The sequence below is a fragment of the Lissotriton helveticus genome, chromosome 5_1 (assembly GCF_964261635.1).
Source record: "Lissotriton helveticus chromosome 5_1, aLisHel1.1, whole genome shotgun sequence".
NCBI classification, from domain to species: Eukaryota; Metazoa; Chordata; class Amphibia; order Caudata; family Salamandridae; genus Lissotriton; species Lissotriton helveticus.
The window spans coordinates 1,058,545,196-1,058,561,599 of record NC_136065.1 but is presented as its reverse complement, the minus strand read 5'-3'; the positions used below and the strand labels follow the sequence as shown (position 1 = coordinate 1,058,561,599).

The 16,404-nt window shown below is 45.2% G+C and overlaps 1 protein-coding gene across 1 annotated transcript in view; it reads right to left on the bottom strand.

Moving 5' to 3' along the window:
• ARMH3 (armadillo like helical domain containing 3) overlaps positions 1–16,404 on the bottom strand; it is a 693,715-nt gene that overhangs the window by 104,214 nt on the left and 573,097 nt on the right. Inside the window, exon 24 of the mRNA XM_078643614.1 lies at positions 13,474–13,552. Coding sequence (XP_078499740.1) covers positions 13,474–13,552 — 79 coding nt within the window. The remainder of the gene's footprint in view (positions 1–13,473; positions 13,553–16,404) is intronic.

Genomic DNA, 16,404 nt, shown 5'->3' with positions numbered 1-16,404 from the left:
ATGCAAAAACCTAAAGGGCCATGTACAAACCCTATTTAGTGAGTCGCAATTTATTTGCGACTCGCTAAATAGGATTTGCGACTCACAATTAGGAAGGGGCGTTCCAAGAGCATCCCTTCCTAATTGCGACTCGCTACCCTATGTAAGAATGTTTTGCAACCGCAATTGTGGTTGCAAAACACTCACAATTTACCGCCCTCTTCAAGAGGGTGGTAATGCAGTTGCAAATGGGATGGGGTCCCCAGGGGACCCCTTTCCAAATGCAGGGGAAAATATTTTTTAGGGGCAGGGAGTGGTTCAAGGGACCACTACCTGCTCTTAACAAATTAAACGAAAATGTTTTATTTGTATTTTTTTTAAATGCATCCCATATTCCTTCAAGGAAAATGGGCTGCATTTAAAACAAGCATTTGCAATGCAATAGGTCTAGCATTATGAAAGTTTGAGCTATTGGTCTTGTAAATGACAATTTTTTTATTTATGTGTTGATTTTGAAAATAGCTAAATTAATAGCTTTGTCATTTTCAATGCCAATAGTTATAACTTTCGCACATGTGACGACTATAGCATTTGTAATGCAACATGTTTTGTATTTACGTGACTTAGATGTATTGATATTACAAATAGCAACGGCTTTTAATTTTTTTAAATAATTAATACTTAAATAAAAGTGATTATAATTTATATTGGCAATAGCTTAAACTTTTGTAAATAACGTTTGTGAAGATTATGTTCAGTGTATTTTATTGTGATGAAAATCCAAGAACAGAAGTGAAATTACATCTTTTTGTGACATTTGTAATAAAGCTTGAAACATTGAGAGAACATAATTGAACCAGTTGTTGTTGAATGGTTACACAGATTGATGCTGTGATGTCGCTGAGTGATGCTGGGAGTGCGCTGAGTGGTGCTGTGGTGGTGCTGAGTGATGCTGTGGTGATGCTGAGTGATGCTGTGGTGGTGCTGAGTGATGCTGTGGTGGTGCTCAGTGATGCTGTGGTGGTGCTGAGTGATGCTGTGGTGGTGCTGAGTGATGCTGTGGTGGTGCTGAGTGATGCTGTGGTGCTGCTGAGTGATGCTGTGGTGGTGCTGCTGAGTTCTCTCTGCAACTGCACTCTGCAACTGCACTCTGAATCTGCACTCTGCACTCTGCACTCTGAATCTGCACTCTGCACTCTGAATCTGCACTCTGCACTCTGAATCTGCACTCTGCACTCTGAATCTGCACTCTGCACTCTGAATCTGCACTCTGAATTTGCACTCTGAATCTGCACTCTGCACTCTGAATTTGCACTCTGAATCTGCACTCTGCACTCTGAATTTGCACTCTGAATCTGCACTCTGCACTCTGAATCTGCACTCTGAATCTGCACTCTGAATCTGCACTCTGAATCTGCACTCTGCACTCTGAATCTGCACTCTGCACTCTGAATCTGCACTCTGCACTCTGAATCTGCACTCTGCACTCTGAATCTGCACTCTGCACTCTGAATCTGCACTCTGCACTCTGCACTCTGAATCTGCACTCTGCACTCTGAATTTGCACTCTGCACTCTGCACTCTGAATCTGCACTCTGCACTCTGAATTTGCACTCTGCACTCTGCACTCTGAATCTGCACTCTGCACTCTGAATCTGCACTCTGAATCTGCACTCTGAATCTGCACTCTGAATCTGCACTCTGCACTCTGAATCTGCACTCTGCACTCTGAATCTGCACTCTGCACTCTGAATCTGCACTCTGCACTCTGAATCTGCACTCTGAATCTGCACTCTGCACTCTGAATCTGCACTCTGAATCTGCACTCTGAATCTGCACTCTGCACTCTGAATCTGCACTCTGAATCTGCACTCTGCACTCTGCACTCTGCACTCTGCACTCTGCACTCTGCACTCTGCACTCTGCACTCTGCACTCTGCACTCTGATTCTGAATCTGCACTCTGAATCTGCACTCTGCACTCTGAATCTGCACTCTGCACTCTGAATCTGCACTCTGAATCTGCACTCTGAATCTGCACTCTGAATCTGCACTCTGAATCTGCACTCTGCACTCTCAATCTGCACTCTCAATCTGCACTCACAATCTGCACTCACAATCTGCACTCACAATCTGCACTCACAATCTGCACTCACAATCTGCACTCACAATCTGCACTCTGCACACTGCACTCTGAATCTGCACTCTGCACTCTACATATGGTATGTTATGCTTACATACGTTCCATATATTATCCATGCATATGCCACATTTAGTTAAGAATATATGTTCTGTTTAGTTACATTACTTTGTTTGTATACCCTTTTATGCTGCTCTAAAAGTTATTTCAATGGGTGAAATGCGGAGCCTGGGTAGCAGGAAGGAGAAGATAAGAGAGTGCATCGAGTGCGGACTTGTGAGCAAGCGCCTTAAGCCATCAGGATGCTACTTCAAGGCACGTAGACAGGGTCGTAATACCCAATGATACTCGTAAAGGTAGCTACAAAAAATGGCGTTAGCTTGTGCACACACCCTGCAAAGATGCGTGTAGCGCCTGAAGTCACAAGTTGAACCTGGTGTTGTTCGCTACAATAGACGATAGTTATCAGTGAGGTTTGTTCCACCATGAAACAAAAGTTGGCTGCCGAGAATAACAAGGCAGTGCTGGGAGGGGGGCTGCGCACCAACTGAAGTGCTCTGGTTGCACGGCCTGCGGCCGTGTGAAGAGATAAGCCTTGAACGGCCTGCGGCCGTGTGAAGTGATAAGCCTTTTAAGTATGGGAGTGTGGGAGGAGTGCTGCTACGGCCTGGGGGAAGCTGGCTGGGGAGGGGGAGGAGAAATGAATGTAAGGCTGTGGGGAACAGAGTTTATGGCCCAAAAGCGCGTGCCTGTGGCCACGTGAACTTCAAGAAAACTGCAAGGAACGAAGCCCTTGGTTTGACGAGGATTTCGAGCACTTGAATTCTCGATCCCTCAATGCGCTTGCGCGCATTGTAGGTCACGAGACCTAAAAACTGCTTTATTTAAAAGCAGTCTCGGACATGGAGGTCTGCTGAGCCCAGCAGGCCACCATACCTGAGAGGGCCAGCCATTCTCAATGGGGGTCGCAAATCGCGAGTGTCTCATGAATATTGATGAGGCATGCAATTTGCGACCCCATTGAGAATCGCAAACAGTGTCTCTGACACTGTTGTACTTGTCATTTTGCAAGTCACAAATTGCGACTTGCAATTGAGCGCAAATTGTGACTCACTAAATAACATGGTTGTACATCTGGCCCTAAGAGTGCAAACGGGGAGCGATGCGCTCGTTGCCATGTTTGATATGTAGCTTGAATCCCAGGGTGCGGAGGAGATGTTTGTGGTTTACGAGTACTATATAAGAAGTCAAGGCCGTTGTCACAATTAAGTAGGAAGTGCTCTGTTGTGACCCAGTGTGGGGGGGTCAGTCGCACCTGGTAGCAGATAATCCAATTGTGAGAGGTGCAGGGCTAAAGAGTAAGGCTACAATGATGGTAAACCTAATCCACCATGGGAGCGGCGAGCCATTAATTTGGCAGCAGCTAGACATAGATCACCAGACAAAGGCCCGTATCCGATGAACACGCGACATAGTGAGGACAAATGAACTACCATCGGAAGCATTCCAAGAGCACAAGTAAAGCAAGGTAAAGTGATCGTTCCTCCCCACTTGTTCTCTTCCTCCCCTTGGAAAAACCCAAAAGAGACCATTTGGCAAAATCAGTTTCCATTTGCACTATATGGGGTGAGAGATTATCTGAGACCATCCCTTACAGTCCACGATTAACCAAAAATCCCAAATATTTTAATTGGGACGATTTCTAGCAAAAGGGATATCCATCAATTGATGCTTTTGTGGTGCCGGAAGAGAGTGGGAGAGCTTCACTTTTGTCCCAATTCACCTTATAACCAGAAAGGGCTGAGAACTCATTAATAATTTCGAGTAAGGCTGGTAAAGAATGAGAGAGATCCTTAAGAGTAAGAAGGATATCATCAGCGAATTGCTATAACTTAGATACATATCGTGCTATAGGTATACCCCGAATCTGCGATGAGTGGCGAATGAGTGAGGCAAGGGGTTCCATCGCTAACAAGAATAAAAAGGAGGGAAAGGGGACAGCTTTGGCGAGTACCTCTTCGAATTGGAAAGGGTTCCGAAAGAAAACCACCACAGTTGACCTGAGCTACAGGGTTGTCATATAATAAGTAGACCTTGGAAATAAACTGATCCCCTGACCGAAGCGTTTCATGGTGGCAAAGACATAGACCCAGTCAATGTTGTCAAACGCTTTTTCTGCATCCAGGGAAAGGGCCACTGCATCTTCTGTCATCCCTTTTGCAGCCCATAAAGTATAAGCTAATGTTCGGAGGTGATTTCTAGAGGAACGACCTGGGACAAAGCCAACCTGTGAGTGGTGTATGAGGGAAGGAATGAATTTGCAGAGTCGGGACAATAGAATACTTGCCAAGATGTTAACATCTCCATTTATTATGGAGATAGGACGGTAACTACCACAAGTTAGCGCATCTCTGTCCGGCTTAGGGAAAACCGCAATTAATGCCTTATTAGAAATAGGACCAAGTGAGGATGTCTGAACAGCCTCATAGAAGGCAGAATGAAGAGTATCAATTGTTTCTTCCCCAGACCATTTATAATATTCCGCAGGGATTCCATCCAATTTGAGCCTCAAGTTCAGTACGATGCAGGGATGCTAACTTATTGGCCTTGGCTGCATCTCCCAATAGTTTCGCAGCTGCCCAGACAGTTCTACTGGAGGTAACTGATGATTTATTATTGGGTAAGTAATCAGAGAGATGAGACCTTACCCTGAGGCTTTACCCTGAGGTGAGCGCAGAATGATCAGAGTGAGCGGCTTCAAAAATAAGGGATTCACTAATGATTGCAACTACCGAATGTGAAATAAGAAAATAATCTATCCTAGATCGGGTGCCAAGAGCACAAGAAAGGAAGGTGTATTCCTGATCTGAGGAATGACAGAGGCGCCAATGATGCACCAGTTCATGGTCCGATGTTATGTCACCCAAAACGGCTCTGTCTCCCTCATTACATCTGCCTAAGGGACCTGTTCTGTCTAGAACTGAGTCACAGGCAAGATTCCAGTCACCACCAATGACGTAGCAGGATGCTCCAATTTCCACTAGCATGCGATTTAGGTTGAGAAGATAGGAGCGTTTAGCACTCATTGGAGCATATACTGAGCCAACACAAAGGATCCTATCTCCTATTTTTAACTTAGCTAAGACATATCTGCCTTCTGGCTGAACCCAGGTTCTGACAATTGTAACGGGTAGGGATTTGTGTAAGGGAATAGCTACTCCACATTTCCGTGGCTGGCAATTCTCAGAAGGGGATTGTGTTGTTAATCCGCAATGAATTACTTTTCCCACCCATTCTCGCTGTAACTTAGATGATTCCAAAGCATTCAGATGAGCCTTTTACAGAAGAGCAATATTAGTTATTTTCATTTGCAGATATGAGAGTACTTTCTTGCGTTTAAGGAAAGTCATAAGGCCATTAACATTCCACGAGATGGGTGAGAGGGAGAAGATATATTCGCTGTCAAAAGTGCGTTGGAAGGAGAAAGAGGTTAGTTTTAAGGGAAAGCTGAAAGGAATGAAAGGTGTTAAGTAACGGGGGGTTGAAGCAAAGAAGGAAATAACGTATAGAAGTAAAAGCTGTGCAGATAATGGAGGAGTATCAGGGGAACGATAGTGGATAGAAAAAAGGAATAAGTGAAGAAGCTATGCAAGGGAAAGGAGCTGAAGAAAGGAATTGAAGAAAGGAAAGGGGAAGATGGAAAGTATGATCCGGGTAAGGAGAAATATCAAGGATGTGATCAATAACCTCCTGAAAAATTCCAAGGAAGTTAAAGGGTTGTGAAAGGAAAATAAGACACAGAGGAGTAAGTGAGAAGGGGGGAAAGCAAGGATCTAGAAAAACTAGAAAAAAGACAAAGGAAAGAAAGGGAAAAGTGGTATATGTGCTACGCAGGAAAAACGCAGCACCAGGGGGATGGGACTGCTCTCTGCGGGTCTAAACTTTCGGGCTATGCGCGCCAGAGGAGCCCCGTCCGGTGACAAAGTCAGAGGTAAAAGACACATCTATGCAATAATATTAACAGTATTGGGATTGAGATAATAAGAATACTCAAGTATTCAACAGTTCGATTATTTGACCATTAGTATGAGTTAAAAGTTGAAGTAATTGGGGGGAAAAGACGGCATCTTACAAGTATAGTGTTAAAGAATAGGAGGAGATCATAGGGAAAGGAGAGGAAGGGAGAAGAAGGGGAAGGTCTATGTAATATGAAATTATCAGATGCAAGGTAAAATCAAACAAACTTTGCATAACATAGTAGTAGTGGTAACTAAATATTAAATATTATCATAAGTAGATATTATCACAGTTAAATACTATCATAGCTAAATATTAGCACTGTGTAGTTAAATATTATCGTAGTTAAATATTGACAATTACATATTAAATATTATCATAGTTAAAGTTCATTACTCATAGTAAAAATCATAAATATTGGTTAAACAGAGGAAGAAGGGAGGGAAATGTGTGAGAAGGGATTAAGAGAGGAGGAGCATAATAGTACATATAATTCATAACATATAATTGGGCATTCAAGCATATAGTCACTGATCCTAATTCCTGTCATATAAGGTTTACCAATACAAAGTGAAAAGCATAAGCAAACAGGCTTTGGAAGAAACTTTGAGACCGAAGAAATGTTAACATAGGTATATATTGGAAAATATTGAAAAAGAGAATAGGATGATAGAAGTACATTATAAAGTAGGCAATATATAAGAGGATGAGCAAGAGTTCAGGTACTTATCTAGTCACTATCTTCTGAAGGCAAAAAGGCAGCAAACGTTCATCAACTCATCGATAAAGAAAGGCAACATATTGAGCCAAAGTTCAAGACACACACTCCTCGGATGAAGGGGGGAGACATTAGAGGAGAGCGCAATCAGACATTGTCTCTTTGATGTGTAAAGGCTGCCACTGCCTGAAGTACATATATTAATTCGATTTCATCTTCAATGGGTGTCAAGACAGCAGATTTCCAAATTATCAAAAATGAGGGAGGTCAATCGATTAACACAATTCAGGACACACCCTCTTCTGATGAAGGAGGTTTTAAAGGGGAGCATGATTTGTCCCCCTCTCTTTCCTGTGTGAGGGCAGCTACTGCCTGATGGGCCTGTGCTAGGTCTCCCAAAGGGCGAACAGGTCAGTCCAAGTCTCGGCCCCTGCTCTAGGACCGGCCTGGATTACGTCGGGACCCACCTGCGGATATCGTAGAATTTAATGATGGGAGATGGGATCCAGGTTCTTGTGGGGACGTAGTACATTCCATGTTCTGAGGAGAAAGATTGTCTAAGAAATGCTGAAGGTCTTCTGGAATAAAGAACTCCTTGGAAATCCCATCTTTGGTAAACCGCAAACGTACAGGCCTGAAGAGGCCATATTTGATTTCAAGCTGTAGCAGGCGGGGTCTAAGAGAAAGGAAAGCTTTGCGACGGTCATTAGTGTCTATCGAGTAATCTGCTGCCCTTCTGATCTCAGGACCTTTGAATGTATATGGCCATGGGTACGAGGAGCTATGATCAATTGGCGGGCCTGTTCATGTCGTAGGAAGCAGACGATGATCAGGCGTGGTCGCATATTTTTCCCTGTGTTGGGCGGACCAATATGATTGGCTCTCTGCATCTCCAAAGGTGGATCAAAAGTAAGACCTGTGAGCATTGGAAGGGGTTCTCTAAGAAAGGATTTTGCATCTGAGCCTTCTATTTTCTCAGTAAAAGCCAAAAAAACTGACATTATCTCAACGGCTTCTATCTTCCAGATCTACTACCTTACTCCTGAGAAAAAAAATGATTGGTCTCGTTCTGGTATAACATCAAGGCAGTTCTCAACAACTACAACCCACGCAGTTAGGCCATGCATCCGGCTCTATAATCCAGCAATGTCTGTACGTATAGATTTAGTCTCAGTAGTAAGAATAGATATAGAGGTCTCCATACCCTCTAATCGTCGGCCCACAGCAGAGATTTCTTGTAGTATCCGTTCCAAGGTAGACTCCGTCGAGGTTGTCATTGTAGGATTAGTTGACTTCTGAGGTGAGAAAGTGGTGCCACTAGTATCTGAGGTGGGACGGCCTGGTTTAAGGTTTCCGAAAAGAGGAGTAGTGTTGTTGGTTTACCAGATGTCTTACCAGAAGGCATCACCAACCGACTTGTGACAGTCTTTTGACATATAAATTCTTTCGTGTAATTGATATTATGATATATTAAATAGGTTTCCTCAAGAAAAACACTAGGGTCACTAGACTAGTAATTCAACCGAGTTCGATGCAAATCAGCAAAGTTCAGTACAGCATGAGGTGTGAGGCAAACAAGAAGGATCTCAAAGCACAACTGGAGCACAGACCACTCTTTCGGAGGAAGAGGTCACCTCATCTCAGCATGTGACCAAATAAATGGAAACCCCGCCTTGGAGGTAGTGGAGAGCCTGAAGAAATGGTGCGCAGCTCTTTCACCTCAGTTGAGTGCCACCTTCTCAACCTGTCTTAGAGCATCAGTAAGCTCAGACCAACAGTGAACAGTAATAAACTCCAGATAACCAGGGATGTAGAAGACGTCTTCAGGTGATTACCACAGTAGACCACTGATGAAAGAGAGGGGCACACGTCCAGACTTTTCTGGGCGATGACGGTCAGAGATGGTCGAAGACCGGTCCCCTCTTGTCTAAACAGGTAAGTAGTGTTGCAGCCATGTTACAGGGAGCCCTGGGATCGATAGTCCCGCCTGGGGAGTGAAAAGCAGCAAACAGAGACTCGCTGGGGCTGTGGAGTAATCCAACCACTGAAGAATCGCAAGTCAGCACAGGCCGGCGGACCAGGAAACTATGGCTCTGGTTAGGGAAGTCATAGGCAACATCCTGTTTTACCGCACCACTTTCCGCCATCAACAGGCAGCCTCCAGGATCAGTCGCTGTTGAGTGTCAGCAGGTGAACAGTTCTCTGTCCATACATTTAGGAGCACGTCCAGTAGTAGTCCCAGACACCGCTGTGGGTCTGCACAAAATGGCGGACTAGTAAACTTCAGATACGCCAAAGGGAGCCATAAGGAGTACCCTGTTTGCCTGTGAGGCTCTTCAGTAGCCGGTCTCACCTGAGCGCTGCGATGTGCACTACGGTGCACACCACTCTCCCATCCAAGGTCAGGAAGCCAAAATGCCAAAAATGGTGGGCGCTACTAAGCCCCAGAAGCAGAGCAGGTCACCTCATCCGCCTCATCCTCCAAGGGGCTGTGTCACCAGGCTACAGCCGCCAGACTCCAGGGTCAACGGAGTCAAATGGCAGTTGGGTCAGCTACGGGCCGGAACAGCAAAACAATGAGAAGAGGCTACTCCTCTCCTCAGCGCACAGGCTCACAGGACCGTTTCAAAGCTTCGCGTGTGCATCATGAACCGCCATTTTCTGCTCATAGGGCCACACATAACTCTTTACTGGAGAACATTGTCAAAAATGTCAAAAATTAACTTTATTTGGTTTATCACAACCATAAAGTGTACATATACAAATTACAAATAGTAAAAAAGAAAATAATTTTCTTAAAGTATTTTTAGTTCTAAAAAGTAAGACATTGTTTTCCTGTCCCCAGTCTTAAGCAAGTTCGACCTTTACTGGAGAACATTGCTTAATGCCGTCAGCTGGTCATAAGCGCCGGGACACCCCGTTGGGGTAGCCGTGCGCGATATAAGACACACTAAATAAATAAAAATAAATTCTTGGTCGTGTCGTAATTCGATATCAGGGCTCAGACCGGCAAAATGCAGCGAGAAAGCCCTCACACCGCCATCTCGGGCTCTACAGCGAGGAGCTCTGGATTCAAGCGGCCATCTTGCTTCATGGCCAGACCACGCCCCCTAGAATGATCACTTTTGATACAAAGGATGCTCAAGTCCTCAACACCAACCTACCTGGAATTAATGTTGAGTAAGGTGGGTTGATAGAAAGAACCTGTAGCCCGTTCACATGCCTAGCTGATGTTATGGTGATAAGAAAGACCGTTTTCAATGTCTGAAGTCTTAATTGACAACTGTGCAATAGCTTATAAAGAGTGCACATCAAACAAGCAAGAACTAGGACTAACTCTCGCTATGGTATCACTAATGGATTTGGTGGAAATAAATGTTGATGGCCTTTCTAAAAACCTCATTAAAACAGGTGATTAAAATAAACGAGACCTATTGCATTTGCACCCCCCGACACAGAGCCACACACACTCACAGAGCCCCACACACACACACAGAGCCCCCCACACAAACACACAGAGAGCCCCACCAACACACAGCCCCACACACACAGCCTCACACACACACAGCCCCACACACACACAGCCCCACACAACCACACACACACAGAGCCCCACACACACACACAGAGCCCCACACACACACACAGAGCCCCACACACAAACACAGAGCCCCCCCACACACACAGAGCCCCCCCACACACACAGAACCCCCCCACACACACAGAACCCCCCCACACACAGAGCCCCCCCACACAGAGCCACACACACAGAGCCCCACACACACAGAGCCCCCCCCCCACACACACACAGCCCCAGACACACACACAGAGCCCCAGACACACACACACAGAGCCCCAGACACACACACAGAGCCCCAGACACACACACAGAGCGCACCAGACACACACACAGAGCGCCCCAGACACACACACAGAGCGCCCCAGACACACACACAGAGCCCCCCCCACACACACAGAGCCACACACACACACACACACAACGGCCCCCACACACACAGAGCCACACACACACAACTGAATAACGGGCCATATAGGCAGCGGCGGAATGGGTTGACCAGGGTCTAAAACAACATCACAGTGGCGCAGGCGTCAACATTACTAGTACCGTGAGTTGAGGTTCAAGTGCCTGGAATAGACGGAGGTTAATAAGAAGACAAGGCCACCTCCAGTTCGCAGACTCTAAGCGACCTGCCCCTCCCTTCCGAGGGGCATCACTGGTTCAACCAGAGACCGACTGAGGTCACACTTAGTCGGGAAAGGGTCACGACAGCCAAAATACAACCTTGCTTTAAAAAGACAATCAAAAAATGGTATACGAATACGTATTTTTAAACTAAGAGATACCTGCAGTCACTTTGGTAAGCTTTTTGCCGAAAATAAAAACCGTTGGGCGACACTTCCGCTTTAATGTGTCAAGTGCCCAGTCACTCCACCGAGGGAAGTCTGCTCACCAGGAAAGCCTCAACAAGTCGCTAGAATTCCGGATTTGCATAAAATGCAGAGAAGCTGCCCAGGAATCACCAGCTGCACTCAACTTTGAAAGGGTCTGTATGCAAACACCAGACGATTATAGTCCTAAAATAAACATGAGCAGTCAGTTGAATGCATGCATTGAACCAGGAAATTCATGGCCTTCTCAGGGGGGGGGGGTTACATTTATCGCATTTGATCAACTAGTAAAACGGGTTACACAGGAGTGGACGTGCTCCAACTGGTGAAATGGCTCAGCGAGTTTGTCTAACTGCTGCATATCCATCAAGGGGCTCGCAGTTGAGATATGCATGAGACCTGCACTTTACGGGTTCCAAACATAGGAAAACAGCACTTACCGCTAACTAAGATGAATGTGTGTATTGCGTAGATATGCCTTTGTATGTGAATTAATTGTAATTGCAATAAGGTAGCTCAGCTTGTCGTTGCAAAAATATGGCTTTAGTCTGCAGGTCAAAGGTTCCACTCCCGCCAAGAACGCTCCCTGAGTGGATGTACGTGCTTCAGAGATCAGTATAACTTGCAGACCTTTAACCCTACTGCTACCTTGCTACGCTCGCTCGAGAGTACGTGCCCCAAGGTTCAACATATTTTCTGTAGTCATTTTCTCCACGTTAATAGTCGCATGTAATTGAACATTGTTAAGTTCTGACCCCAAGGTTAGCGGGAGGAGTGAAGAAGTTAGAAATCTCCTCGATGCTGTGTGTCTCTCAGGCTACAGGTTATCAAGCACCCAAAAAGCGAGCGGGAGGAGAAACAGGGGGGTGGGGGGGCCGAAAAGCGAGCGGGACGAGGACGTGCCCTAAGGTTCAACATATTTTCTGTAGTCATTTTCTCCATGTTAATAGTCACATGTACTTGATCATTGTTAGTTCTGACCCCAAGGATAGCGGGAGTGTGAAAAGGTTAGGAATCTCCTCGATGCTGCGTGTCGTTCAGGCTACAGGTTATCAAGCACCCAAAAAGTGAGCGGGACGAGGAACAGGGGGGTGGGGGGGCCAAAAAGCGAGCGGGACAAGGAACAGGTGGTTGGGGGGCCGAAAAGCAAGCGGGACGAGGAACAGGGGTGGGGGGGGCGAAAAAGCGAGCGGGACGAGGAACAGGGGCGTGGGGGGCCGAAAAAGCGAGCGGGACCGTCACGTCAGTATTATAGCAGCATAGTATTTTTCGAATGCCACAAAAATCTGAAAATAATCCAACCCTTCCCTTTTGCTCAGGGGCGGCTCCTCCGCTATGGCGGAGGAGCATCGCCCAACTGCTTATAGGCAGAAAATGAAAAATAAAATGATAATAACATTTTATTTGTTATTGACCGGTTAAGTTTGCTGACTCTGCCGGGTCTACGGCGGGGCTAGGTCGCAGCATCACCAGCATGAGGAGCAGGAGTAGTAGGCACTAAAAGTGCAAATCTCGGTTTGGGCAGCCGCCTAGGGCCAGCCAAACTAACATGCGCACTTGGATATCTTCAGGATATTCCTTGGAAATATCTGCAGGGCTCAGGAGTACAGGCTCCAAGTCCCTGCTGGACCGTGAAAGCAGCCGCTCCTCCCAATCCCATCGCTTCTCTCATGCTGGAAGTAATGGCATGAGAGAATTGCTGAGATTGCATGGTGAGCTGGGAGCCTGTGCTCATGGGAACTGAGGTTCAGGGAGCAGAGGAGCAGTGAGGTGCAGCGCGGCAGTAGAAGTTAAATGTATATTCATTTATTTTATATTCATTTTTCCCCGTACTGCCCCACCACGTAGAATGGGCAACACCCACGACTGCTTTTGCTCCACTTATTTCAAAAGAAGAAAGGTTTGGTGAACGGCTTAATGTCCTGATTTTCTGCACAGCCTGACCTTTACCACACACACACACACAAACAGCTGCACTTGAGATGACGTTACAAATATGTCTCTACAAACCATTGTACAGCTGGATGGCATAATGCTACTCACACATTTTTATTCACTGCAACCATACTGATATCCACAGTAGAAACAAACACAACAGTAGCATACAATTCCTAAACGTTTATCAAAACCAGCAAAGAAATGTTCTGTGCAGGGCCAGTCAGCAACAGCAGCGATATATTAATCGCAACCTTAAATTAAACTTATCTTACCTGCTCTTCAGACAGCTGAGATATGTGATTCACTGCTGCATAGGATTCGATTTTGGGATTGAAATGGTTGATAATTGCCCTGAAAGAACACAGAATTGCAATATAACCAATTATTTATGAACAAGAACGCTGGGTAACAAAACGAAGTCTAAATGACTCAGTGATGCGAAAGACTGAGCTATTTTTAAGGTACCAAATACACTTGTCTTACATTATTGAGAAACATATTTGAAAATTAAATTAAGAACATCCAGCACAATATCGACTCTGTGAAACATAATATGTTTAACCGCAGGGCAGGCCGTCAAGACCTTGTGCACAGCTATGATGTCACGGGTGTGCAACACTTCTGTATGTAATTTATATTCTGCCAGACAGGTATGGCTTTTTTCCCTCTTTGTGTAAGTAATTTCCTGGGACCAGTGGATAAATAACTAGCCTTTTGAGCATAAATGCATGGCTAAGTCTTTATTCTGGGTACTCACATACGCAATGCAAGATCCACGCGGACCCCATTAAATAAATATCAAAAGCAGGCAACGCGTGAACAGTAATCCCAAGGTCGAAAGAGTCACTGGACAAGCATTTTTCAAAGCTTCATCATCAAAGCAACGATTGGCAGGTGTGAGACTTGAGCCACAATGTTGTGTACACAAAGAGCGGTTGAGAGTAGAAGAGTACTCTGCGGGCCTGAATAAGAGTGCCCCAGAATTCCCCATGGGCTGCACCTTTTGTTAATCGCCACATACCTCTCATAGTTTCCAGCAGCCTACATTTCCGGAACAAACTACAGGGGTGAAATGGAGAGACTCCCATAGATAATGTCTCACTTCTAGGGGTTGAGCCAGAAATCCCCTTTAATTCTGCACCGCTGAATCATTAACTCAGGAGGCGCAGAATTACCACCCACACACCGGGGCACTCACAATGAAGCCTTGCATTGCCAATCCTGCATCTGAAGAGCATGAGGGACATTGTTTTCAGGATACAAAGTTTGTCTACAGCGTCTACTGCACTTTCAAAAGAATTGAATCCACTCTACATGAGCAAAGATTTCCTGAACAGGCGTTACATGTTGGACGGTGAAGAGACCGTCAAAGAAAGAGTCTGTAACATGCAACCCCAACATCCAGCTTTCGAGTACCCCACCATTCACTGCTGTTCTAGCATCTGCAAATGGTGTCACTCACCACTAGAGAAGAAGAGCCGATGCAAGGGTTTGGAATAGAGCAGGTTGTGTGCGCGCCTTGGGTATATGATCTGAACGGCCAACTGTGCCATATTCAGATTTGTTTGTAGTTTGAACTAGGAAATATGGTGGCTCTTGTCAGGGGTATTTTGGGGGTCATTGTTGATACAAGAAATTGTGTTTTCTGGATGTTTAATGGTGAGCTGCAATTGTTAACCACATGGGATAAATCAGAGTACAATGGGAATCATAACAGAGAATCCCTTGGAAATTAGGTATTCAACAGAAATGCATTCAGTATGCATCAGCAAGTCTCTGGAATTGCTTGTGACTCAAATAGAGAAATAAAGCATTTGTCTCATCAGAGTCTTACTATGATCAAGACACCTCCATAGTCAAAGCTTTTTCATGAGCAGAATCCTGCCACTTAAGCGGTGGACATGGACCTGCCATGGTTAACAGTGTGGTAGTAAGGAGCACAGCCTTCCATGAAAGAGTCGAAGCTTACCAGAGACCGAGTGGAGGCTAGTGTCCATGTGCAGAAAGAACTGAGCAGTGCTTGTATACCATAAAAGTGCATTTTCTTGCCCAACAGAACGGGCCCCACGAGATTATCATTTATTGCATCTTTCTTGAGATGCAAAGGGCACCTTGCACCAATAATTTCCGTTTTTAAATTAAAACATGTTTTTTTTTGTAAAATGTTGAACAGCATCACATCAAGACAAACAGTAATGCACCAATACCTTTAGTTATTTTTAAAAAAACGTGAATAAGATGGGGAAACGGTCAGCAGCCTAATACCAATGCATGTGGGCACTTTCTCCACAAGGTGGTCTTTGGAATGACCGGAGTGTGAGGGCCCACACTGAGTCCCGCGGCGCCCATGGAGCTGGTGGCCACTCTCCGGTGCTTTTACAAAGTAACTGAATAAGCTAAAACTGGCTGAGCACAGTGAGAATATTGCAATTCAACATCTTCATGTCTGATTTTATAAAATGAAATTAAGAGTAAACGACTTGCATTTGCTCTATTAGCACTCAATGGTGTGATTAAGCATATGATTCACTGCACATGTCATGCAGCGTTTGCTGCAGAACAGCTTCTGTAATAAAGCTAAATTAAAACACCGAAACTTGGAAGCATTAGATATTTTAAAACCTCCCATGGACATACAACCTTAGAAACTGCCAACAGTATTAAAACAGTTGGACAATAATCATAAAATAAACCACATTCAGAAAATTGCAATGATTCTGTGGGGAGGAGGGTGGGGTCTGGGGCAACATAAAAATGATCCATACTTGTTCTCCCAATAAAGCACGAGAATGAAGGCATATACAGTGCACGCAGAGCAGCAAAATACCTCAGATGCATATAAAAAAAAAGGAATTAAAATGCTGGCAGGTAAGTGCGGCCCTTGAAGCATCTTGGCAAAAATACAGCACTTATGGTCCTTATGAGAACTTGTGGTGCTTTGACGGTCAGCTGGGCTGATTGAGGGCATCTGCCTACCTTTCCTAGTACATTCCGCGTTTTTCCAAAAGTGCCCTCATTTTGCAAGAACCGCCCTTGCCCCAAATAATGTTCTAAACAACAAGCTAAGGTGAGCATGCGGGTTAGGATGTTTCTTGTGCATGTCCAACCAACCTCGCATGCTTTTAATGACTGCTAGGAAGACTGTGCGTGAATGAGATATTTCGTGCTAGTTGTCGGTGATCCGCAGTTGGTGGAAAGAGTAG